Here is a 27,844-nt window from a genome sequence, read left to right on the forward strand (position 1 = left end):
GGTTCAGCTTGGACATTTAGAAGAATTTCTTCTCAGAAAGGGGGATAAGATATTGGAATGGGCTGCCCGGGGAGGTGGCAGAGGGCTGAATGTGACACTCAGTGCATTGTCTAGTTGACATGGGGTGTTTGGTGACAGGTTGGACAAGATGATTTCAGAGGTCTGTTCCAGCCCATTTGGTTCTGTGATAGGTAATTCCGGCAGTGGGTGACTACAACCACCAACTCTTTGACGGAAATGGACCCCAGACTCAAATGGAGGGAAGAACAGCACCTGCAGACTAAGTAGCACGAGAAGCAAGACATACAACCAGCAAGCAGGGCTTTGTCGACGGATGGACAAGCTATGCAATTCGCCACGAACGGATGCTAAGGGCTTTGTTCGCTGAGGCGCATAAGCGCGGTAAAGTTGTGACTATCCGGCCACCGGCCCGCGGCGGGCCTGGCGCGGCCTCTCCCGTTGCCATGGCGGCCGCTCCGGCGGCGCTGGCCCCGCCCCGCCCGGCCTTGGCCACCGCCTCCACAAGATGGCGGACGGCGGGGCAGCGCCCGCGCAGCCGGACGGGGATGTGCCCGCGGCTCCGGGCGCCGGCGCCCGCAGGGACCGGCCGCCCCGGAGCAGCGGCCGCCCGCCCAGCGCCCGGGATTTGCAGGTGAGAGGGCGGAGGTGCCGCCCTGCTCCCGGGGCGGGGCGGGGTCGGGCCGGGCCGGGCGGAGCGCCGCGTTCCCTCGGGGCCGCCCCGGGCCTTCCCTCGGGCCGGCACTGAGGGCAGCGGGCGGTGTGCGGGACCCCGCGGGGCTGCCCCGACGTGCCCTCTGCACCCACTCGGCTCCGCTTCCTTCAGCTCCCACGCCCTTTTGGGGCTGGGGAGGGGAGGACGCCTCTGGAGCAGCACTAGGCCCTTTAGGAAACGGTGTGTGCTCAGTTCTAGGGCTCTCCCGACACTTCACTAGTTGGGTTTTCACTGTCCTTGAAGTTATTGAAGTGCCATTGCATTTCCTGATTAATCGATAGGAATGTCTTGTCCCGTATGAAAATGTCAGTCCGTGCAGATGTGGTGTAAGGCTAAGGACAAGATCTTCTCCCAGGTGTATGTGGGAAAAGTAGAGTGTGATCACAAATGTAATTCAGCATCAGTACTTAAATTTACAAACCCTTTAGCAGTATTACAAACCTTTTTTTTTTTTTTACATGTGATTTGACAGTTTATGAAGGTGCAAAATCTTTTAGCAAGAAATTGATTGGAAAACAGGTGAAACTTAGTAACTGAAACTGCCCGTGTTCTATTTAATTGCATGTAATTGACAGAGAAAGATGCGTATGTTTTTTTTCTTGATTACTATTTGGAATTTTCACAGGTTCCTCTTAAGGTTAATTTTGCTGTAATAGGATGCTTTGAGTTGGAAAGGATCTTAAAGATCATACGGTTCCAGCTCCTGTGCTGTGGGCAGGGACACCTTTCACTAGACAGTGTTGCCCAGAGCTCCATCCAACCTGGCCTCCAACACTCCCAGGGATGAGGCATCCACAACTTCTCTGGGAAATCTTTTCTGGTGCCTCACTACCCTCTGAGTAAAGACTTGCTTCTAATATCTACTCTAAATCTCTCCTCTTGTAGTTTAAAACCATTCTGCCTTCTCCTATCACTATCTGCCCATGTAAAACGTTGCTCTCCCCTTTTTTTGTAAACCACCTCTAAGTACAAAAGGCCCCAGTGAGATCTCTCTGGAGCCTTCTCTGCTCCAGTGTTACTGTTGTGTTATTCTCTGAGGTTGCTATTTTGTTGCTACAACGTGTAACAGTAACAAATTCTGTGTTAATACTTCAGGTTCTTAAGGTTGTAGTCAGCTGAAGCAGGCTGGCATTTTGGCTAGATACTTATTGATAAAGTGTTAAACCCCACAGAAGTACCCTCCTGGGTCTGTACTTGATTTGTGGTGCTGCAATACGAGAGGGAGCATGAGGAAAGCGCAGAAACCTGGCTGTGAAACCCTTCCATGCTCTCTCAGCATCCCTCAATAGGGATAGTACAGGGTATGATGTCTATGACTTACCCATCAGCTTTAAATATCTGAAAGGTATTTTCTTCTATCCTCAGATGGAATGGAGGCCTTCAGCAGATTTTTTTGTGCTCACTTTTCTCAATTTAATTTTCTTAATGGACATAATTCCTCATATTTATTTTTTCCCTGCAGGAAATACCTCATAATATTATAAAAACAACAAAAAATAATATGGGATTAATACCCTGTGTTTGTAGCAGTGTGTTTTCAAGGACAGATGATGTTTCATTTTATTTTAATGTGTACCCCCTCTGCATAAAAATGTAATGAAATTGTAGCCTAGTACCTTTTCTGATGTATATGATAAAATATTAATGTCAGTCACATAGTGTGAGCAGAGTGGCTTGGGGACAAAACTAAAGATGATTTGACAAAGTAGAGTCTTATTCAGGACAAAAGAAAGGTTGCTGAAGTGACATTGCAGGTCCCTTACATCCATTTCTAAGAATGAGCTTGCCAGTGACGTGGCAGCATTTTGGGAATCTTTGGGAAAAAGTCATTGGGGTTTGTGTAAGTTTTTGTGGAGTGATGCCTTGAATTCAAGCAAGCAAGGCTGAATTTGTTCTTCATCCCAGTACAAGCTTATTTGAATTATGTTTTTTACATTTCTATGTCAAATGTTTGTAAAAATTATTGTTTGCTTCTATCAGAGGGTTAGATTGCTGCTTTATTTCAATTTGTTACCGTTAATGAGCTGATGCTCAATATTTCTTTATGTATTTACTCTCATGACTGAATTTAATACAGATTTTATGTAGCTGGTGAAGCAGTGGAAACTAAAGGATAGCAGAGTGCAAGTTTGAAGTCATAAAGGCATTTAAGCATTGTGTGGTTTTTTTTTTTTTTTTTTTTTTTTTTCATAAAGCACAAGGGAAGTTGAATTTTAGTTGAGGTTCCTTGTGTTGATATTTCTACTTTTCTAGAGAGATGGATATTTCACATTATTTTTTGTCTTATTTCTATGCAATATGTAGTTCTTGAGTTACAGACTTACAAAAATGAGTTTTGTTTCCTCCAGCTGGCCTTGGCAGAATTATATGAAGATGAAGCTAAAAGACAGTCATTGTGCTCTGACAAGCCAACATCTACAAAGATCAGTAACCCAAAGGGATCACAGAGGTAAGATGTGGGGGTTTTTTCAGAAATGTGTGGATAAGTGTCTTATCAGCTCACAAAACTTTGTCATTCCTGCTTGATCCCTCCTAGTATTAAAAGCAATCTACAGTAATTCATAATCAAAAATTGTGAATCCCTGCAATAATTCATTGTCTGTCTTCTCAGAATGCTATTAAAATTTATTTAGGAGCCTTTTTACCAATTGGTATTCCAGGTATTCCAAAACACTTTAAACCCATTTCATGTGAGGTGCTATAACCAAAATGCTGTGTTGCTCATTTTTTACACAGACATAATTTGGGAATTTGCTGTATCAGAAAATTGCTGCAGTTCTTTGTTTCTTCAAAATTCAGTAAACTAGCAGCTTGTGTGAAACTTGGCAAGTGAACTGCTTTCAGTGTTGTTTTTATGTCACTGCCTGATGAGGCAAATAGTGATTCTAAAAATTATTAGGATGTTCCTTTGGGGTGACAGAAATAAGGGCTTCTTAATGAATTTGTTGGGCAGGTGGAAGGAAACATGCATATCTGTATTTCAGTCCAGCTTTTCCTAGAACACTACTAAGCTGCAGTGTTTGCAGTTCACATAACATTTGAAGATTCAGAATAGTCTTGGATGTTTTTTTATAAAATTATCTTGCTAGTTTTTAATTAATTCAAAAATAATTTAAAGAAGATAAATATTTGTAAAACTACTGACAGCCATAGCAGGTCTTGTATGTGGCTTGTTTTTGAATCACTGCTGCCAGTATGGATCTCAGTGTTAAAGGAGGTCAGGCAACAGAAAAAATCTTAGTCACCAGTTATGCTTCAAGTTCACTGCAAATGCAGAAATATCTTCAGGAACAGAGACAGAATATGGGACACTTGGAAGTAAAGGGGGTTTTGAGATTTTTAGTTTATTTCAGTGAACCCACCTAAGCTGACTAACCAGCTACACAGGACTAAGTTTACAAACAAATAAAGCAAACAGCTCAATTTCCCAGTACATCTCATGAAGTTAAAACTCTCCACTCCCAAGCAAAGGAGAAGCTGCAGTACCATATCTCAAATACTTCAGTGTGACAGTTGGCAAATAGTTGTTATTTGCTGCCATTCATACTGGAATCTGCGTGAAGAGGAAGAGATGAATTAGTAGACTTCAGTTTGCTCTCAGATGAGAGCAGTGCATTAATTGCATGGAAGCAGTGCTGCTCTTCTATGGTAGAAAAAAATAATTCAGTTGGAATTGACCTTTAGTGACCATCCAGTGCAACTGTTAATCCAAAATGACTCTGCCATGTGTGTACTCTTTCCTCCTTGTTCACTCAGAAGCATTCATGGCTGTGTACTTCAGCAAAACAAACCCAAAAAACCAAGCAACCAAACAAAACTCCCAAAACCAGAAAACACAACTCGATATTCTTAGTTTTTGAAAAAGAAGTCGTTTCAGAAGTTAGATATGAAGTTTATGTGCCAGTCATCTTCAAATGTTTTCTTTTATTCTCTTGGCAGTCTTAAACTGGATTCTCTTAAAAGGTTGAGAAAACCGGAGAGAAGCATGAGCGATGACAAAGAAAACCAAAGGTATTTTTAAAACAAAACAAAACAATTTAACAATTGTGAAAGTAATTGGGGTTTGTGTCACATTCACACTTTGCTCCCTCATGTTCTTTCAAAATGCATGTGAGCTAGGTCTGCCCTGCAAAGAGCTAAGGGACTTACTAGAGTGTTAGCTGTACATTGTTGTTGTAAAATTACATTTAGCAGAATGTGACTGGAGTGATGTAGGACCTGTAGTTGCCTTAACCTGTATGGTCATAAAGGTTGTAACTTACACTTGTGCTCAAAAACTTTTTTGTTATTCTGAATATCCTGAATTGTTCTGTGTATCTATTGCTCAAATATTTGAGTACTTCCTTTCTTTCTTGAATACAAATTCTGATAAGAATTCCTGTTTCACATCCTTACCACTATCATTCTTTTAAATCTAATAATTAAAGATTTTCCATATAAAATCTTTGGGGGTTTGGGGGAATAAACACAGATTTATGTACAAAGGAGACATGTCACTCAGGGATTGACAATTATGTGGCATTATAAAAACAGTATGATTGTACAGTAACCTCATACCCAATACTCTCTTCTGATAATTGTAAAATATGATGGAATCAACACATTGTGAAGGCATTGGTCTGAGAAACAGTTTCACATGGATTGACTTGCCTTCCCCCAAATGGTTAAATGTAAAAGTTGAGGAAAGTAGAAAGCAGTTATTAGTTATTAATGCTTCCTGTAATCAAAGGCAAAACAATCAGGTTTGCTAGATTTTCATTTATTTACAGATTTTTTTTACAGCATCTATTCCAATGGTATTTAGAGATTGTAGTGCCTTTCTCTAGATAATTGTTGAGGAATATCTTGATCTTTATCATCAAACAGATACAGTTTTGAACAGAACTATTTGTAGTTTAGCATTTTGTCTTCAAGAGCTAGTTATGGTGCTGTAAAGGAAAAAACCCCACAAAGTAGCTTTCACAACATTTTCTGCACGTTTTAAAAAGCCTTGGAAGTTAATAATATTTGTTTTAAAATTTCTATTTCTGATACTGTTGAGAATGAATGTATGCCACATCTTTGAATTAAAAAATTAAATTGTGGCACTGTTCAGGTTTTCCAACAGTTTCATACTTGTTTTGCTAAGGTGGTGTTAGCTCTGAGTTTATATTCTGTCCAATCCAGGCACAGTCCCATGCACAGGACACCCCTGAGGAAATCAGTCTTTCTGGGAGTAGGTGACAGCCATATAAGATGTCCAGCTCCATCAGGACTGTGTTCACTTAAAACTTATGGCCTTGGCCTCTGATCTTTGGGATGTGTTCTAGAAGGCACCTTGGTTCTTTGTTAGTCAAATGTGTTTAGTATAGTGCTGCTTGGATTATTGAGAAGTTTGGAACCAAGTGAAGCATTTATTAGAATGAAAAGGATTTGTGCCAAATTTGCCTCTTTGTTAATTTTTTTTTCTTTTGATGGAAAGAGAAAAATTGTGCTTTTTATTTAAGGCATTGTTGCTTATTTGCATTACTATTCTAAAGATTTTATTCAGGTGACTCAGAATATAGAGGATTACAGATTTCTGGGGCTTCTACAAACCCAAGTAAAATTGTTGCTGAGCTCTTCAAGGAAGCAAAAGAACATGGGGCTGTCCCATTAGATGAAGCCTCGAGAGCATCTGGTGATTTCAGTAAAGCCAAGGTAAAAGTTAAGAAATGTGTTGATCTCTCTTTACATTTGTGTTTCTGAAATTCATCAAACCACAGGAGAGCAAGTGCCTTATAAAGTGATTTATAAATAGCAGATTTGCTCAAAACAGTTTTATATTGTCTGTTTTCAAACAGCTTGCTCTAGAAAATGAAGGACCACACAATTTCAGAGGGAATCATTAGAAATCATCATGAACTGGAATTATATGCTTTCTTTTTAATTACAATTGATTAAATAAGAAACCAGACTAAATTTGCATCCCAAATCTTACCTATAGAATTGCTCCTAGAGTTGTGGTCACCAGTTCAGTGTCCAGATGCAGACTGGTGACAAGGTATCCATAGAGGGACCAGTGCTGTTCAATATCTTCATCAGTAACACAGACAGTGAGGTCAACTGCATCTTCAGCAAATCTGCAGGTGACACCAGGCTGAGTTTTGCAGCTGATGTGCCTGCGGGCTTGGATGCCATCCAGAGGAATCTGAGCAAGCTTAAGAAATGGACTCAAGGGAACCTCATGAGGTCAACAATGCCAGATGGAGCATTCTGCATCTGCATCAGGGCAACCCCCAGTATCAGCACAGGCTGGAGCTTGAAAGGATCAAGAGCAATTCTGGGGAAGGACATGGGGTAGTGGTGGATGAAAAGTTGGACACGACCCAACAACGGCACTCACAGCCCAGAAAGCCAGACATGTCCTGGGCTGCATCACAAGAAGCATGGGCACCAGGGTGAGGAAGAGAATGCTGCCCCTCTACCCCACTCTGGTGGGAGCACACCTGGAGTGATTCATCCAGTTCTGGGGTCCACAGCACAGGAAAGACATGAACCTGTTAGAGTAGTCCAGGGGAAAGCTATGAAAATAATCAGAGGAATGGAGCATCTCCCCTGTGAGGAAAGGCTGAGAGAGTTGGGATTGTTCAGCCTGGAAAAGACAAGGGTCTGGGAAGACCTCATTGCAGACTTCTAATACTTAAAGGCAGCCTATAAGAAAGATGGGGATAGACTTTTTAGCAGGCCCTAAAGTAGGACAAGGGGTAAAGGTTTTAAACTAAAATGGGGTAGATTCACACTAGGTATAAGAGAGGCATTTTTTACAGTAAGTGTCTTAAGACACTGGAACAGATGCTCAGGGAGGTAGTGCATGCTCCATTCCTGGAAACATTCAAGTTTGTAACCTTTAAAGGTCTCTTCCAACCTGAAGTATTCTATGATTCTTATGTTTGAAAAAGTGTACAGAACAGAAGCTGAAATGTGTCACAAAGCTTTCTTAGTCTGACTGTGGCTGCTAGATATAATTTTCCACTTAGAAAATGCGTGGTAGAACAGTACTTGTTTTTTATCTCAGAAGCAAGCTTGTGGATGGCTTTTTTTTCTCTTGTTTTTTTTTTTTTTTTGGACCTAGAATTTTGATAAACTGTTTTAGATAATTATTTTATAAGCTTTTCTTTTTATTTTTTTAGTCATTTTCTGGTGGTGGATACCGATTGGGTGACTCATCACAGAAGCACTCTGAATACATATATGGAGAAAATCAGGATGTAAGTAAAATCCATAGCAGAAAACAGAACCTCCAACAGAGGCCTGCTTAATCATGTGTACACCTTGAAATGCCAGTATTATTGTAACTATGTTTATGAGGTGAAAATAAAATCTAAGTATTAGCTACATGTTCAGTAGAAATTGTTGAAGTTTCCAAAGAGATGTTTGTTGGATACCCCTAAGGCCTCCATTATGGAGCTGTCAGATGTAAATTTGTTTAAAATTCTTAGCACACCTCATTTTCAGTGTTGTCCTTTCCAGGTGTTGTCCTTGATTCTCTTAGCTATGCTAACATTTTAATGCTTTTAGGAATTGATTCTTATTGTGGCTTGCAAAGAAGCCCATCTCAAACTGGAGGGCATGGATGGTGTTCTAGGGAAGGGGAAGCAGCAGGCTTGAGGCCTTTCTTTCCTATCACTTAAAAAGCAGGATGTGAAGGAGAGGATGAGGAGAAAAGAAGTTCTCTGCACTTTGCTATTTTTGTGAATGGCTAAAGCAAATTTTCAGCTTGTCTAGAAACAGCTACTAAGGCCAGAGGATGTGGTCCTGGCTAGGGGGTGCTGTTGTGCCACACAAGGAGCCTTCTGGTCTCCAGCAATCCTTCTACTCCAAGTAACAGCCAGCTGTACCCAGCCAGAATCTTTTTTGAGTGGGCTTTCCATAATTGGAAGCATAAATAGCTTTCTAAGGGTAGGCCAGTGATACTGGCTGGGAAGCCTAGTTTTGCTGGATGGCAAAGCACTTAGAAGGAAGAGAGGATGCAGGTTTTGAAGCTGGAAAGCCCTGGCTGGACCTTTCATGTAGGATGTAGCAAAATCAGAAGGGAGCAAAGGAGGCTGGTGTCCACGATTCTTAGCTTTTGAGCTGAATGGAGCTACTTTCAGCTTTGTTGGAACTCAGCATGTAATAATCTGAGGAAAGTGTAGGTTTTGCTGTAACTGATGTATCAGCAGTAATTTGTAATTTTATGGGTTTATTTCTTAATTTCTCTGTAAAAATGTTTACTACTTTTGGAAATAATTAGAACACTATGAAGATCACTACACCCTCACTGTATCATACTTTATGTCATGGATAGCAGATTAAGAGATTCTTTTTACCAAAGTACGAGAGTGGTCTAGAAGAAGATGGTGGTCTATAACTATTGGGCTTTTTAAAAAATAATCTAACAATGACAGTTATAGTGCAAGGTATTGTTCTTATTTTTTCATTTGCCTTCTTGTTTGTGGTGTTGTACAAAATCTGTTTAGTGTACATCAAAATTTCTATAATTAGTCTGTACACAATTGTGCTGCCCTCTTTGTCTTTCTTCACTTTTTTTTAAACTTTTTTTACTTCATAGGTTCAAATTTTGCTGAAACTGTGGAGGAATGGATTCAGTTTAGATGATGGCGAGTTGAGATCCTATTCAGATCCAACAAATGCTCAATTTCTTGAGTCGGTTAAAAGAGGGTAAGTTAAAATGACAACTTTTTTGAGGTATGTCTTTGAAGTGAAGTGAACAAAAATCCTTTCTCCACACACTTATCAAAAGCTCCAGATTTCTTCTCTGCCTGAACCCATAAAATGTTATCTGTATTTGCCACCAGATGCATGGGGCACTTAAAAATTTGCAATACTTTTGTTCTTTTGGTGGGTTAACTCTGAATGATACTTGCTACAACAGCTTTTATGTTCACAATTTTTTCCTAGCTCATTCTATGATTCAGGTGTCAGTATATTCTAGGTTTTGACTGTTAGTTCACTGATTTTTTTTTTCTTCTTTTATGGTGAAATCAATTCATAAACCAATTGAATGTGACTTTGAAAGTATACATAATCTTAGTATTGACTCATACTGTGTGTGTACTTTTTGGTTGATTTCACAGTTCAGAATGTAATTGAAAGTGTAATTATTGTAATGTATTATTTTTGTAATTCAGAGAAATTCCTTTGGAACTGCAGCGACTTGTTCATGGTGGCCAGGTAAATTTGGATATGGAAGATCACCAAGAACAGGAATATGTGAAGCCCAGACTACGATTCAAAGCTTTCAGTGGTGAAGGGCAGAAGCTTGGAAGGTGAAAAAAGCTAGATCTGTTCTGTGCTCTGTATTCATATGCTGTTTCATTCATGTGTCTGAAAATTTCAGACTACTTTGTCATGATTGCATTAGTAACATCTGCTTTGGTTTTCTTCCAATCCTATAGCCTTACACCTGAAATAGTCAGCACACCTTCTTCCCCAGAGGAGGAGGAGAAATCCATTCTTAATGCACCTGTTCTGATTGATGATTCCATGCCAGCAACTAAAATTCAAATTAGATTAGCAGATGGAAGCCGGTTAATACAAAGATTTAATCAAACACACAGGTAAATTGATTCTGAATCAATGCAGGTAACAGTAACTATTTCAATAAGTTTGTGTTTTGTTGTTAAATGAGTCTCAGCAAGACATCAAAAAGGGGGAAACACGAGTCTTGCTGAAATGTATAATTCTGTGTCACTTTCATTACATGGATGTATGATAAACTGACTGTCAAAAATTCTGTACTTGGAAACACAATACATTTGATAACTGCAACTTCTGTTCAAACTTTTATAACCAATGATGTCCTTTGTTTTTTTAGGACATAGTACAAGCTATAATTGTTCCCAGGACAACTGAAATCTGTGTAGCCCCACTATGTAGTCATCCCAGCCCTGGGCCCTCCTTGGGAGGACCAGGTGGATGAGTTGGGAAACACTGTGAAAGCACTTTATTGCAACGTGTGGAGTATAGTCTTAATTGGAATATAGTCCACACTATGGGCAGAGAAATCCTGTGGCCCATAATCAAGAATTTCAGCTTTCTACCTTGTTATACTTAAGGTTGTGACAAACATGACATGGGCTGTAAGGGTAGACTGCAGCTCATATGCAGGAGGATATATAGACACTTCATGCTCATTTGCAATTCCAGCATGGGAGTAGGACATAATACTGAGAGGTAACTTCTGTTTTGGATGGTCATCTCCTAAGAATTGGCAGTGAACTTGATGGAGGTTTTAGATTTGTTAGTAGCTTTGCTGATTAGAGCTTGGCACTGGTTTTATTGATGTTGGGGCAGTGCCACAAACAGTGTTGGCCAACCCCATGAGGTTATGTTAGTGCAAGGTTCTGCAAAGCTCTGCTCTCCACTGCTGAGAGATCTTTGGGCAGAGGACAGAGATTTGGGCAGCAGTTCCACCCATGCTTTAGCACTGTTAAAGCCAGCCTTAATCTGAAATCTGCACAGTTGTGTTAGAACATGGCTACAGCTTGAATCCTGACTTGGAGGTGGTGTTGGCATGGACCCATTTCCTTGTTAATATTGTTACATGGAGAGGTCATCTGTTTCCTTTTTTCCTTCTGGCTCAGAATAAGGACAAAGTGTAGTTTTTCTACCTGACAGTATACACAGACCACAGTGAGGATATTTTAGCTGAGATACCAGTAGGGGGGAAGATACAGCAGTACTTTTTTGATAGTTTAGACCTGATAATATATGCTGAGAGTGCAGGCCCAGATCCTTTCTTCACAGCATCTGCTGAGAAGTGACTGAGACAAACCATGGGGCTTATTGGGAGCCTCTGTAGCTGAGTTGTGTGTTCTCTTTGCATGGAAGGGTAGAAGTGGTAAACTTGCCAGTAACATCTGTAACAACCTAGATTGTGTTGACAGGAACTTGTTTAATTATTATTAACTTTTTCTTGACTGTGAATCTTTATGGTTATCTTCAGCAGCTGATTTTGATCATAAATATGGCAAAGTGCATTACTTGTGTCAAAGGCCTTGAAGACTGATAGAAAGCAGAAATCACTACTTATTTGGCTACAGTAAACTTGCCAATTTATTAATTACAAAAGATCTTCACAGATTTATTCTCAGCTTAATGTCTTAATAGAAAACCCTCAAATTTCAGGATTTTATCTCTAAAATACTATTTTTTATCCATGTCTTAAAAAATTAAATTCTTCTTGTTATACTGTTTATGTGACTGTTTTATTAACTATTGTTCAGAAGTTCGCTACCAAGTGAAAATAGGGGAAAGCTCTTGCTATTGAAGTGCATTAATGATTCCTGTCTGCTTCCTCTTCACTGTGACTATATATTTTAAGATTCTTTCTTCTTTCTAACAACTTCACTTTTTTGGAATATACCTATTAATAATGAAACTTTTGACAGTGGTGTTGAGTTTACTTGACTTCCTGTGTTTGGTATCAGTTTGCAATATACTTCCATGTTAAAATTATCTTTTCTGTTATTTGAGGAAACAAGCAACATTCACTATCATTTTTCTGGGGATTTTTTTTATGTAAGAACCAAAAAATTGTGAGCTATAATCATTACATCTGGATCAGAGAGAAATATGAAATCTAGAACTTACCTAGTGGTTTAGTCTGCTTAATGGTTTTGTGTTCTCTGATCATGTTAATGTTCAGAGATGCATGTCAGATGGAATCATACAGAGGTTTTATGTCCATCTCCTTTTCACAGGATTAAGCATATTCGAGATTTCATTATCCAGTCCCGTCCAGCTTTTGCAACAACGGATTTTGTTCTTGTGACTACCTTTCCAAATAAAGAGCTAACAGATGAAAGCCTGACACTACAAGAAGCAGATATACTTAACACTGTGATTCTTCAGCAATTAAAGTGATCTTGTGATTGTTTTACAACATAGGGACCCTGCTGTACTGTCATACAATATGTTTCCAACAGATGAAAGAAAGGAGATATCAGTGTCTTTTTATTTCCTCTTTTCCAGGGATCATATTTTTGGATTTCATGTCTTCCAGCTATAACATATCTAACTTTTTTATTTTAATTTCTCAATATTATTCAGGTTATTTTCAGTCTTAAAAATAAGGTTCTGTATGTTAATATGTTTCAAACCACGTCTTATACTAAATGTGAAATGAGATAGGACTTTGTGACTAAGTTTTTTGAGGGGGGTGGGGAAAGGAGCATTTTTCTGAAGGGGACAGTATCTTTCATAGAGTTGGTAAGATTTGCACTATGGAAATGTTCTATGCTGCATTGACAAACAGCCATTTGAAAACTTAGACTGTAGGTTATGTTTACCTTGAAAATTGTATTAATATTAAGGTGTTCTTTTTAATAGGTTTACAGATAATTAATGCCCTAATATAATTTTTGTATGTTCTATTTGTAGTGTTTCATGGTGTAGTATAATATTTATATTATAGTTTTTATGTCATTTTCCTTGTATTGTTGCTCGTATGAGTGAATCAGTTCAGGAGATGCAAACCTCAGCTGTTGCAGACTATAATAGAATGTTCTGAATTGTATTCTAGTTGTGCTACTTGTGACAAAAATAAATATGAATTTTTTTCTTCTTAGAGAAATGTGAGAGACCACTGTCATCTGGGGAAATTATGTGATTTACAGGAGGCCTCTGGTCATTATGAATCTGAGTGTGCAGTTGGACCCTGTGCAACAGCATGACTCCTTACACAAACAGTTACTTAACCCCAAACAAAAATACATTGAGGTGCACAAACACAGAACTGGTCTACTTTTGTGCATGCAAGTGACAGCATAAATGTGTTAATTGGTCACATATTTTTGACCTGAATTTCAGTTGTTTATATTTGGAATTTTGGCCAAAGGTATTTTGTAGTATTCACTGGGGATTTGGTTGTACAGCTTTCACTGTGCTTGTTTGGAAGCTGTATAATTAAACCCCTTCATCTTTGAAATTACATATTTTATAAAAAAACCTGCCCCAACACTGCACTAAGCAGACAGGAGTCTTATGTTGGGGGAAACTGGCTGCTGTGCTTTAGTAGTATGCAGTTTTTTAGTATTTTTGGATTTATATCAGATGAGTGGATCACACTCTGAAGGAGTATAGGTGGGCTGTATCTCTTGTACCAGTATGTGTTGAAAATTGCTGTTTTCCATGTTTATTTAGTTCTGAAAATATCAATACTTGTTTATTTATGTTAAGGTTATAATTGCTTAGTATATTCTTACATTTTTACCTCAAAGTAGATATTTGACTGAGTAGATTTTAAACATGCAGTTGTTTAAAGTATTAAAGTATTTAAAGTATTTTGTTTTGCAGTCTGAATATCTGCATGATTTTAATCATAATTAATTTCATGTGCTAAATAATTAAAACTTTATGTTTAAGATCGCAGACAAGGTTTCTTGTGTTATTCCAGATTTATGTTGTGATAGAGTGGTAATTGTGTTGTCTGCCAAATATTTAAGCCTAAATATAAAGGAATTGTCATGTACTGTGCTGGTGTTTTATATCCAATATACAAACAATTCTCTATGTAAATGCGAGGCCAAAGTTTGTGATATCAGTTTGGGCAGTCTGTGGTTTGGGCATATTTTGGTTCAGGATACAGGTAAAGTTACATGGCTTATTACTTCTGAAGACCATTATTGATTAAGCAGTGATGTATGAAGAAAAGGGGTTAACTAAATTGTTTTTTGCCTCTTATGCCAAAACCTACAAGTACATATTATCACAGTCTCTTTGTTTCAAATACCTGTTGAATTTTAGTGTTTAATGGCAGCTGAGAGTAACTGGGGGTCCCAGAAGTTAACAATATTTTGTCTAGCACTAAGAAAATGTATCAATGCTTATGTTTAAATATTTCATGCTTCTCAGTACTTAAAAGCCTATGGAATCTTCCACCTCATAATTTTAAGTCATAACTTTTATTATATAAATTGTCACTTATAGCTAACATCGTGGCATTTTTGGCACAAAAATGTTCTTTGAGTGCAGACCTATGTGGATATGCAGTTAAGATGGCTACAAGGGAGAAAGAGCTTGGTAGAGGATGATGATCTTTCTCTCACAGTAAGGCTGCTATGTTTAGGAGTAACATTTAGTTTCCCTTAAATAGAGGTAATAATCCTATTGCTTGCTCTTGTAGGCAGCCTATGAAAGGCTGAGGCTTCACCTCTGCTTGGCTTTCCTAGAAATCCTTTATCACACAAGAGCCAAATAATCAAAACCTGAATGTTTTCCTTAAAGAAAACTCCTCAGTAATAATTGATTGTGGATAAACACAGCCTTGTTAGTCTTTGGGTTTTGGTTTTTTCCTCAGCAGACCACTGAGATGTTTGCAAGCATTCTGCTTTAATTAAACTACTGGACACACTTGTATAATTAGCATATATTAGCAGTTATCTCATGCTGTTCTTGCTCTTTGGTGAAAATCTGTCCAATGTTAAATGAAGCAAGGAAGAGCACAGAGTACTCTGAGGAGCTATTTGCTAGCTCCCTGCTTAGTTGCTTGCACTAAGTTACAGGTCCCATGGTCCTTAAATTGTCTTATGCTGTGCAGGGAGAAGAGACAGAGATGCATCTCCCCCTTGCCCATGCTGCTTAAAGCTGGCAGGCCTCAGCATAGGCATGTGCTGCTCTGGGCAGGTGAGACAGCAGCAAGAGGTGGGGGAAATGCTGAATCAATGGCCTGCCAAAAGCATGTCTGGTGTTTTTGTAGGATGGGTATAATTGCAATGGGTCCTGAAAACAATAAAAGTGGTGCTGAATCTATTTAGCCTGGAAAGCACTGGCCCTGGAATGGGGTTAGATGAAAACAGTGCAGCAGAACCATCTACACCTATTTGAGGTTTACAGAATTGGCTTTGTGACTGGGAGATGATTTTAATCCCTGTGTTTGTAATTAGTGAATTTGATCAAATTTGAGTTTATGATGCTGGTTCTGCTTCTTAACGACCTCTCTTGAGAGAGCATTTCCAGTGAGTCTTTGGTCCTAAGTTAAATTTCTTATCTTAAAAAAACTAAACAGGTAACTTACAAGGAGGAAAACAGGGATGAGGTGATTTAAAGTGGGCAGTTACTTCACAGGGAGGAAAGCATAACACTAATTAGAAGCTTGTACAAAGCTGGAAATTCAATTCAGGTATTCTCAAAGGGAAATTCAAAAACAGTTTTCAATAGCTGAACTACTGGAATGAAGCAGCCTTAAAAATCAACTTTCTTTTTTGTTGTTGTTTTTTTTTGTTTGTTTTGTTTGTTTAAATTTTATTGTTATGCTGGCTTTCTGTAAGATTTGTTTTAATTATACCAAATTTATTTAGGTTGGTACTGATGTAAAATAAAGTAAAAAAAGATGGCTTCATTTTTGAAAAGCAACTTGCTTTGCCTTTGTCTAGTCATAATTAATAAATTCTGATGTATGTTTCATATTCAAAGGGCTGGAGATGTTATGTATATCACTGTATGAATTCAAAATTTCCTTTACAAGCCTTCCAAAAAAAGTCTGCTGAATATCAAAGAACTCAGATACTAGAACTCAACTTCTTACACTTCTTAGTTTTAATTCTCCTTTAGTACTGGTCTTGTTCTGCCCATAATATAAGAGCTCCCTGGCAGCATATCTGAACGTTAAAGCAAAGAAACTATGTTTAAAAACTTTTTCATCTAAAACTGAGAAATGAGGAGAGTTCTGTTCACTGGGAGCTGTCTGCTCTGGAGTTAAATATGTGATCTACAAGTTATGTGGTTTGGCTCTTTTTCAGGGATATGGGAAGGTAGATTTGTTATTCCACACTGCATTAAGATAAATCAAGAGAGAAATTCTTAACTTTATTAAAATTATTAAAATTAAGTTTTAAAAAATTCTTCAGGGATTTATTCTGGAAGAGCTACTATTTTGCATTTATAAACCTTTTCCAGTCCAAATTTATTTGGTGAGCTCTTAGACCATTTAAATACTAACAAGCAAGAATTCACAAATGGAAATAAGCATGAGTCATTTTTCTAATCTGATGTTTCTAGCTGAAGTTTGAATAGAAGGGACTGTTTATGCAGGGCCAAGATATTGGTATTTGTTTTGTAGAATTTGTAGTGTCTGACTAGGTGCTGATATAAGAATTTTGATTGTCTATTCTAGAAAAAGAAAAATCAAAACCATTTATAGTGTTTGCTAGCTCTAACCTTAATGCTACCAAGTAACTGCACTTTGAGGACAAAGTAAATTTTCTGATTTTCGAATTAAATTTTCATTTTTGTGAACTTTTTTATGACAATAGCTTTCTACAGTGTTTTGCACCAATGGAAACCTCAGAACTTCAGTGCTTACCTTGTGTAAGCCACTGACAAATTTCCATTTCAGTGCAAAGAATTAATTTCTGTTTATCTTATAACAGTTCCTAATCAAATTACACTAAGTCATCATTAATCAAATGTTCACAATGTAAATTTCCTTACAGGCTCTCATGACAATTTAGTCAATTTTAAACTAGATTTTGCCAACCAATACCTCAGCCTGAATCTGAAAGTGTATGTACTAGTTTTTTTGTAAGTTTGCTGTTAATAGAGAAAAACATAGATAACATGTTTACTTCTATTTGCATTCGAAGTCTTCTTTACTTAGCAAACTGATTCTTGATACAAGAAACTGAGAAATTTTCAATGGAGAAGACTCTGTCTCTGAATGCAGAAAAATGCTACCAATCTTTGTCCATGAGTGAGTATCTCAATACATGTCAATAGTAGTTTCCACTGATTTATTTATCACTTTTTTGGTATTGGTTCTCTTGTTTTGATACTGTTTTCCCATGTATTCTTTCACCTCTTTTAACTATAAAATTATATTCTGCATATTGTTATTAATGTGGGACTTCTTCCTATAGCCCTCAAGTCCTGTCATCTAAAAGGAATCATTGAAAGCAGAGGAGGGAGCATATGTGGATATAGGCAAATGGTTGTGTCAAAAAGTTTTTTATTAAATTATTTGCTCCTGCTCTTATAGTCTAGTAATTTGTTTCATTTTCTAAGGCCAATTCCTGAAAGCTGTATTTCATGGAAAGAGACACCAACCTTAAACCAGGTCACAACTGCTTGGTAACCTTGGTCACTACACAAAAAAATTGTAAGCCAGAATTTGCTTGCTGAAAGAACTGGAGAGATCAGACAATTAGACCTTAAAAGGATCTGCTCCGGGTTCAGTCTTACTTTTTCCTCCCCCTTACTCTTAAACCCTAAGACTGGAAAAGTTTGGATAAACCACACACACCTTGCCACCATAGGACTCAATAATATGTAAGGTTGACTTAGCTAGTATGTTCTGTATTCCTGTTGTTGCAAAGCCTGGCCTTTGGAGTCCAGTTCTGTCTGAGTTTTGTGTGTTTGTATTAGTATCTCATGGCCCAAGTTAAGAAAGAAGCTTAGATCATGTATATAATAAGGATGTGGAGTAAGTCATAGTGTCACCAAATAAATAAATGTGAGAAAACTAAACCTTGAAAGGATTTTGGAGGAACTTTGACTATTCATGTTTCTTCTCTAACCTGCACTGGCCTCTTCCACACAGAGGTTTTCATTTATTTACTCATCTAAACATTATTTTGGGCACATATAGAAAGTCTCTTTAAATTCTGTCTTTCTATACAATTCCTATTGGCCTGCTTGTAGGCACCTATGGGAATAATGAACTTTATGTTCAACGCTTTCATCCTAGGTATTTTTGTGGCTGGTTTCATGTCTCTCAGCATAAATAGTGGCTGCCTTGTTGTAGTTGCAATCTTCAGGCCCTACTGCAATGAAACTTGGAAACAACAAAAGATCAGATTCATGTTCATTATTGTTCCCATCAGCTGTAGCTCCTACTGCTTTGACTGATATCCAGTATCAGAACATGTCGACCTGGCAAGGTCTGTTTGCCTTCGCTGTCTCTGTGGGTGCTATTTCCCAACCGACTGCGCAAGCAGAGAAGGTAGAGCTGACCCAAAGTCAGTGATTTCCAGATGGCCTTTACTCATAGTCAAGGCCACCAACAAACACACATTTAATTTTCTGAGTTTTCTTAGAACAGTAGTCTTTCCAAGCTCAGAGAGTGCTGCTGGCTTTGTACAAGTACACTAACCACTTATTAAGTGCTGTTCAAATAGTGAGATGTCTTTATTATTAAGAAAGCTACATTTAGCTAATAGGCTTGCTAAGAAGATGATCAGAGGGATAGAGCGCCTCTCCTAGGAGGAAAGACAGAGAGATGGGATTGTTAAGCCTGGAAAAGAGAAGGCTTTGGGGTCACCTAATTGCCGCCTTCCAATAGCCAAAGGGAGCCTTCAGGAATAATGGAGAGGGACTCATTATAGCAGGGAGTGACAGGATGTGGGGAATGGCTTCACATGGAAGGTAGGTTTAGATTGCATATTGGAAGAAGTTAGAAGAAATTAGAGCATTCTCTGTGAGAGAGGTGAGGCACAGGAACAAGCTGCCCAGAGAAGTCGTGAATGCCCCATTCCTGGAAGTGGTCAAGGCCAGGCTGGATGGGGACTTATGGAAGATGTCCCTGCCCATGGCAGGTGGTTTGGAATCTAGATGATTTTTAAGCTCTCTTCCAACTTAAACCTTTCTATGATTCCATGATACTCTTAGATGAGCAAATCAGTCTCTTTCCTGTGGAGTAAAAATGTGAGAGTCAATAATGTGTTTTTTTGTAATATTTTTGTAACATATTCACTGAAATTGAGATTCTGTAGCATTGTTATAGAAAGCTTGATCATACTTATAAGTATATGCAATTCCTGCAACACAGAGTTAAAAAAAACCATAACTATATAATTATGGTCCTGGCAAATGACTAGGTGCATGTTCTTTCTCCTTTCTTTATCTTCACGTTCTGAGGGAGGAATAGATTATAATTCATATCAGGTATTTCTCCTAGAGAACCTTCAACAGATGTGAGTGACAATGAAAGACACTGCTTTCTTACTCCAGCTATCTTAGCACCACAGAGCTTTCAGTCCATACTTCCCATGAAGGCGGCTGCCCATCTCTGATAAATGTCATTCCTTTTTTCCTATTCTTGCCTTCTTAAGCACCTGCCACTGAAACTGAGGGAATCTTCTGACAAGAAAGTTCCATTCTATACTGTCAGGATCTCATCTATTATGTTGCACCTCATCCATTTTATTTGGACTTCTGCAGCTAATGCTTCTGCTCAAGTAATGACATGCTCGTGTGGCTGATATTTATATTCCAGCTTATATTCCAAGGACTCACCTTCTTTCTGAGAACTATATTTTTGTCCATATTTAAGAAATTATTTGGAAGAAATATATTAAAATAGAAGAAAATAACTCTTCCTCAACTCAGCAATGATTGTCACTTTTCATTCAGTCATCACTAATGGATTCTGCTTTTTACACTCTGCACTTTTTTTCCCCCATAGCTAAGCTAAATTTTTCATATCAAAGATCTTGATTATCTTTTGACTTTTTTTGACTAAGTGGACAATTATCATGTTTAACTTAAGTTCAGGGCACTTTGGCAGTATTACCTCCCCAGTTTTACCCCAGTAACTGTGGTTTCAGCCATCATTGCAGCTGATCCGTCAACCCGTGACATGCTAAAAACTGCAGATAGTGCAGCCTGGGAGAACTTCCCCTTTCTATTGTTTTTCTTTTATTTTTTCTTGTTCCTCTGTGTTCTAAAGCAGAACAGATGGAATTGCTGTAGAAGTCAGCAGGAATTTGTTCTCATCCTGTGATCCAATGGGTTTGTTTTATAGATAAGGAAGTTAAAAGGCAAACAAAACAAAGCAAATCTTGAGCAGAAAATGACTTCTTGTGACCTTCCTCTGAGCACTGCATCAAAGGTTAAACAAGGCCAAGTGCAGGGTCAGGAAACTGCATGAGGGCAACCCTTGGTACTAGCACAGGCTGGGGCATGAAGGTATTGGGGGCAGCTCTGTGGGGAAGGATTTGAGGGGTGCTGGTGGATGAAACGCCAGGCATGATCCAGCAATGCGCATTCACAGCCCAGAAACCCAAACATGTCCTGGACTGCATCAAAAGAAGAGGTGATTCTGCCCTTCCACTCTGCTCTCATGAGACCTCACCTGGAAGAGCTGTGTCCAGCTATGGGGTCCTCAGCACAGGAATGAGGAGTGAGTTCAAAGAAGGGCCACAAAAGTAAAGAGACAGCACCTCTCCTATGAAGGCAGTCTGAGAGAGTTGGGGTTGTTCAGCCTGGAGAAGACAAGGTTCCAGGAAGACCTTCTTGCAGTCTTTCAGTACTTAAAGGGGACCTGTAAGAAAGATGAAGACAGACATTTTAGCAGGGCCTGTTGCAAGAGAACAAGAGTAAAGTCTTTAAACCACAAGAGGAGACTAGAGATGAAGAAATTTTTTTCTGATCTGGGTGGTGAGACACCAGAACTGGACACCCAGAGGAGTGGTAGATGCCCCATCCCTGGAAACATTCAAAGTCAGGCTGGACTGGGCTCTCATGTAGTTGAAAATGGCCTAGCTTATTTTAGAGGGGAGTCTGGACTAAATGATCTTCCAGGTCCTTTCCAACCCAAACTGGTCTATGAGTCTATGAATTGCCTGGCAGAGGAAAAATATGTGATGCACATTTCAAATGGGAAGATAAAGGTGTGTGGACCTGTTGGGACCACTGTCACCAGTGACAACTCTTTGAAGAAGGACTTCTTTCCCTTTGTTTCACAAATGTTGGGAATAGGCATTAAGAAAGGGAATGACCGCAAAGACTAAAACATAATCTTTGCTCTTAGAATCATGACTTCATAAACTTTTTAAATATGACTTAGTTTTTTATTGTATACCAGTGAGATTTAGGGTACAATTCTTACCAAAAAGAATTTTCCAGTTTTCTTCTGGTTTCTTTAGAATTATTTCTTTGAATTACATGATTAATGAATGTAATTTCTTTGAGGGGGAAGAAGTAACAATGGAAGTAGATTTGACATGCATCTATGAGCTGAGCAAGACAGGATTTTTTTACTTTCTGTTTTTTGCCTTCTGTTTTTTTACCTTCTGAGACTGTTTTCTTTTGCTCTCTGCATAAGCAAGTAAATTAATAAAATTTCCATGCAGCAAAGAATGTAAATGTGTAGAAGTGTATCAAAATAAATAGAAAACAAAAAATGTAGTATTATAAGATACCAGTCAGTGACTTTGATTTGACAGTGATTAGGAATTTGGGAATTGGTCTTTTCTGTTATATTTTAAAGTAGAAAACCAAGATGCAGCACTGCACCTGAATATTTATTGTAAATGGTTTGTGCAACATCTGCCTCACCAACTGCTTTGTGCCTTATGGCTGTGATGGTCATGAGACACTGGATACCAAAATTTAATATCAGCAGACAGAAACATCTCTCTAGTTTGATGGATCTGTATTTGTGCATACAACAATAGATGGAAAATAATTTTTGGAATCTGCTCAGATACATCTCTTCTGTTCATTCAAGTTAACAGAAATACACAAAGTTATTCTCTGTCCTTATTCTAAATGTTATAGAGGACAATTTCAAGAGCAATACACAATGATTTCTTTTCCTGTGGTGAAAGTTTTAGATTAAGTGCCTTTTGATATTGAGAAGACACGAAGCAAACCAGTGCTAAGTGTCTTGGGGAACTTTTACTGTGTAAGAACTCCAAAGAATTTGTTGGTAAATATTTTTGAAAGTAAATACTCTATGAGTTTTTCTTTGGTTTCAATACATGAGTGCCTGGTAGCAGAAAGTTAACAGTTCTATCAGTAAGATTGAAAAGAATTTTTAATTACTAGGGAAATTATGAAAATAATTAATTCCAGAAAGAATTGGATTATAGCCATTTAGTAGATTTGACCTAAGTCAAATATGTCAGAGTTTTCAGCAAACCAAAATATTTTGACAGCCAGTATAGATCAATTTAAATAAAATCATATGTTTTCCATCTTTTAATCTTTTAACTTGAAGTAATTTTGAAATGAAAGCTTTTTAAATGGAAGAAAACCAGGAATGTGTCATTTTGAATAGAACGGAAGGAAAGAACTAATTTTCTTATTTGCAATTGAAAAGGGAATATGAACCCTGTATAGCTGGTTTGAGTGGTTACAATTTGCATTTTTCCCTCAGAAATTGTTGACCAAACTATTTTTGAGATAGGTGCAATCTTGACTTGCCTAGTTTATGCAAAAATTGCATGATACAATTCCCACACCAAAACCACTGTCTCTCCAGGACCTCCTTTCAGAGTATAATCAAGAGCGGAAATGTCCAGGGCAGTTTTATTATTTACATGCTCGATAGCTTTCGTTCCTGTTGATATAAAAATTTACTTTTGAAAGCTGATGACCAAAACTGAGTTCAGAGCTTGCATTTCTTTGAGGGTCCTCAAAACTCTGAGAATGGGATTCAGTTCAAAGGTTAGGGCACTTAAATGTAGGTATCTACTTGTGCACATTTTTGTATGGGCAGAATGCCCAGCTCCCATTCTGTTCAGTAGAGGTTTAGGGCTTGATCAGGCAGCTATCCCACAGCCAGATTCCTGGAGCTTTTCAGTTTCTGAAGGCTCCATGAGGTCAACAGACTCAACACCTGACTTTTGGGACGTAAGTCTGCATGAAGGGAGCCTAGAGATGCATGGGTTACTGCAGGGTATTTCAATGTCTCTGCTTCCTGTGTGGGGACAAATGAGTCAAACCCCTTGTGAGTGCCATCATGTCAATTTAGAGATTTTTTTGGTTTACCCTAAAGTAACACCACATACTTTGGCAGCTGCTGGTGTTCAGCTGCCTGCATGTGCTGGCCAGATCTCTGCTGTCTGTATGAATTTTGAAACTAAATTCATGTTTCATAACCTGTGAACTGACTCTTATTTTGGGTGTCTGTCACTCTCAAAACAGGACTTTAAATATTTTTTTAATCTTATTTTCCTGTAGTCTTTGGCGGCACAAACTTAATATTTTTCAGACTACAGCATAGTTTCAATGTGACACCCATTATTTCCCTTTCTCGTATTCTTACCACATACTCATTACAAAAATCACTATTACACTGAAATTAGGAACTAAAGTCTCTTAGGTTATGAAAAAACCTTGCCTCAAAAATATTAGAATTATTCCCTAGATAAGCATAAGAAGCAGTAAAATCTTGTATTCCTTTAGCTACCTCTTGTTATCCAGCATATTTTTGACAATACATAAATTATAATAGTGGCTACATGTGTGTCTTATTTGCCAGGCTCCAGATACATTATACTCTGTATGGCTCAGTGGCAGTCCTCTGCACAAGGTTCAAGGCTGATTGATGGTACACTTTGATGTACTGATCTTTAGCAATAGCTGTAGTAGTGGAAAACCTTAATAAGCGCTGTTCAAGGCCAGTTTCAAGGCTGGACATTATCACCTAATTACTTTGATCAGAGTGGTGGCAAATATTTGCATAGTACATGCATGTGGATTCAGCCTGTTTTATTTTATTTACAGAGTAACTTTTTGGAATAGGGTCTGTCTGAGGTCTACTCTGGAAATTGAGATTCATGGTTTCCACAGAACCATGCTCTTGCAGACCTCTTCTCCTCATCCTCTGACTCCATCCTATTGCATCTCCTCAGAGCCACCCTGTCATGCCCTCCCTTAACCTTTTGTTCCTCCCTAAATATTGTTACCTAATGCAAACTTATTTCTGTGCTGTTCATGTTCTGTTCCTTTCTTGCTTCATAGCTTGATGAACGCACATTATAAAAATCACATTGTGGAACACTGCTTTGAAGTGCTGTTCTGGCTCCCCATCAACTGAGTTTATATCTGCTTCACTCAAGTGATGCTGCTTCACAATGTCTTCAGTTGGGCTCAAGACTCAAAATCAGTACCCCATCCTCACTCCCCCTTGGTCACCCATCAGCAATCTGTCACTGTCTGTGTCCTCTTTCAAATGTTGTCTTGCCTTCTGCAAAACTGCTGATAAGATATAGCCTTCCACAACCATTCTCCTAACAAACATTCAGCCAAGTGTTTCCTCCTTGTGCTGCAGTAATTTTCCAGTGCTGTCCTCCTCTCCTACCTCTTTTTGCCACAAAGAGCGTTTATCCATGCTGTCATCCCTCCTCCATTCCTACCTTATCCTGAATTCTTTATAGCACCAAATATAAACTTTTTTTGCTTCCAAGGAGCTTTGTATCTTAATCCTCATGTCTCTGTCATCTGGTATTAACTGCCCAGTTCTAGTGTTTTAGATCTGACCAGATCAAGAGGAATAAGCAAGGAATTTTTGCTATAATTTAGCTTTAGGAATCATTAATGGGGCAAGATGGTGCTGGCCTTCATCTCTCACCTCTGCTCTGCCTGTGCCACAAACATCAGCAGGGAGCTGGGGTCCTCTGAATTGCAGCCAGGCTACTCTCCTGTTGCACTGCAGTGCCTTCCCTAGGAGCCTCATCTGCAGACACCTCTGCAGTGTGGTGTTTGTCTTATATCTGCATCCAGCACCCCTATTCTCTGGCTATGGTTTCTGCAAATTCACAGGATTATTAAATCAACGGGTTTTAGGGACAGTCCTCTGACTGTAATCTCTTTCCAGACACAGGAGAATTTCTTCTAAGTGCAGACATAGAACTTCAATGGACAACAGTTGTTTTGGTCTGTTTAGCCAAATTTACTGTGTCTAAATAACACGTGTAAGAAGCTAATGTACCAAGAGTATGAGGCACAGTGAACACAACTCATGTGATTGCATCATTAATGGCTCTCCCTCTTGTTTTTAACATCAGCTTTTCATTCTTATAAGGACATTATTCCTTGTTCCAAGAAGAAACAAAATAGCCATGAAATTCTCCTTTCAATGTGGAGGATGTATTTTTAGGGAGTGTTCCCTTAACTATTTATCTTTCCAAGGTTTTGCTAACTTGGGCAGAGCAGTCGAGCTGAAATGTAACATGAAGCAGAGAAGTCTTTCCCTCAGCCTGAGGAGTGATTATCATTAAAGAAGAGCAGAGCTGAGGTCACTGCAGGTCATCAAGGCCCAGTTCCCCTCTTGCCTGGTGATTCAACCCTTGGGCCAATGTTCCTCACCCTGTGTCTCAAACCAGACATGGAAGTTCTCGGCAAGGGAGGAACTGAGCTTTTTTCACAGGCACAAAGTGTTTGTATCTGCCTCCAATTCCCTTGCAGGATCTGGCTTACCTTTAGAGTCCAGGTGTCCATATGGAACAAGGGCTGAGACGAGGTGGGGTCTGGTGCTGTTCTCTTTCCAAACCCAGTGAGAGGCGAGTCTGGCCCGGAGCAGCTGGCAGAGCCACAGGCACATGCTGGGGACAGTGGGACTGACTCTGTGCTCCTGCCAGCCAGCACTCTGCACAGGGTGCTTACTGCAGCTGACACAAACAGGAGGCCTCCCAAAGCCCTCCAGAGCCCAACACAAAACCAGCTGGTTTTTTGAAAGCTGCTGAGCACCTCTGAGAGCAAGTCTGTTCCTTAGGAACCTTGCACAAGCATCCCAAAGAAGCTCTGCTTGTTCTTGCCCTGGGTAAAGGGGAGCTCGTTCCATACCTAGAGTGAAGTGACTTCTAGCTTGACTTCTTCCAGCCTATGGTATTTAATGTTTTTCCTCTGGGTGTTTTTATGTCTCAAGTCTGCAATTACTGGGGGCCTTTTCCAATCCTTCTCCAGCTGACTGTTACACAAATGTTACTGAGAAATAATCACACGGCCAGTCGCACTGAAGAGTTCTCAAAACAACAGAGATTCAGCCAGCCAAGGTGTGTTAATCTTTCAAAATTTCTGTGGGATCCTGCTATCTGATGAGACAAATTTTAGTAATTACTGTTATCTTTAAAAAGATAATTGGAACCCACAGGAATTTATTTATAGGTGATTTAAGTATAACAAACTTTTAATTTTAAAAATCTGTGGCTCTTTCGTGAATTGTTCTGAAGTGACCTCTCTCTCCCTTCATGACTCACAGGTCACTGAAGATCATTTGATTTGAAATGTGTCCCCCACAGAGTTGCCTGTCTTGGCAGAAAACAAATTAAAGTAAACAAGAGTTAGCAAGGTGGGTATTTACACTGATAGCACTCCTGTTAATAGTATGTAACCTTTTTATTATTTAATACTAAGGTTATTAGGAGGCAATCACTGCTTTTATCACCAAAACCCCTGTATGCAGCAAAACATAATTATGGTCAAGCCTCATCTGCATGTTCTTTAACTGTATGGAGCTGGTGGTGTAAATGAGAGGAGATAATAGAACCATAGAATCATAGAATAATTTGGGTGGGAAGGTCATGTAGTCTAATTCCCTACAATGAGCAGGAGCATCAGAAGATTATGGTCCAACCTTCAGCCTGTTGACTTTCAGATAGAACAATCTGTGCAGGTCATAAATGGCAAATACCTATTTATGGTGCCACAGCTTTCTGTTTAGACAAATACCATGAACAAATTGAAGATGCTATCATCAGCTAAGCAATAGTTATCTCTAAAATGTATTTCATGCTTTCAGAAAAATTATGCCATGATTTTTCCTCTTTTTGCTTCCTCTTTTATTTCATCAGAAACTTGCATAAGATGTCTCATAATAGAGATACCAGTTTATCCTGATATTCTTACAGTAAGATAAAAAAAAAAAATGAAGAAGGGTTGAAGAATCTATGCTCAAAACCACTGTTGACACGTTGAAGAGTGGCTGCCTGAACTCAGCTCTGTTACATCAGCTGTGGCCAGCATGGCTTCAGAACTGTAAAACTGTCCTGTTTTCTGACATGGTGTCATGTTTCATTAGTAGGGTCACCATGTCAGTTCCAAGAGCTCCATGATCAGTAAATATTTCTTTTAGCCTGAAAAAACTCTAGAACATTTTCACTGCCTAGGTTCACTCTGCTCACCCCAAATGCTCACCCTCCTTCTGCTGGCTTATGAGCCACGCGGTCTCATTCCGCCAGCCTTGCTCCTAATCCCCAAATCACTGTTCAGAGGCATCTGACCAGCCCAATGTCCAGCTCATCTGGGTCCAAAAAAATCTGAACATTTAATTTCCCTGACGTGCCCAATCTATGTTACACTTATGTGTTCCTTAAGGGTTATCCCTCTCTCTTACTCATCCTACACAGGACAACCACAAGCATT

At 38.9% G+C, this 27,844-nt stretch overlaps 1 protein-coding gene across 2 annotated transcripts; it reads left to right on the forward strand.

Moving 5' to 3' along the window:
* The first annotated feature begins 515 nt into the window (after window positions 1-515).
* On the forward strand, window positions 516-26,737 carry UBXN2B (UBX domain protein 2B). Of its 2 annotated transcripts, XR_009418960.1 has the most exons (10): window positions 516-652; window positions 3,082-3,182; window positions 4,673-4,744; window positions 6,253-6,412; window positions 7,885-7,962; window positions 9,306-9,415; window positions 9,886-10,023; window positions 10,153-10,314; window positions 12,460-17,447; window positions 26,682-26,737. XR_009418960.1 is itself a non-coding variant. In XM_059477956.1 (9 exons), exons 1-9 carry the CDS (start codon window positions 527-529, stop codon window positions 12,620-12,622), a joined length of 1,110 nt encoding a protein of 369 aa, XP_059333939.1. In that variant the 5' UTR covers window positions 516-526; the 3' UTR covers window positions 12,623-17,724. The 2 variants fall into 2 exon arrangements, 1 of the variants encoding a protein (XP_059333939.1); XM_059477956.1 differs by lacking the exon at window positions 26,682-26,737 and having other exon boundaries at window positions 12,460-17,724.
* The last annotated feature ends 1,107 nt before the right edge of the window (window positions 26,738-27,844 follow it).

The sequence above is a fragment of the Ammospiza nelsoni genome, chromosome 1 (genome assembly GCF_027579445.1).
Source record: "Ammospiza nelsoni isolate bAmmNel1 chromosome 1, bAmmNel1.pri, whole genome shotgun sequence".
In the NCBI taxonomy this organism is placed as follows: domain Eukaryota; kingdom Metazoa; phylum Chordata; class Aves; order Passeriformes; family Passerellidae; genus Ammospiza; species Ammospiza nelsoni.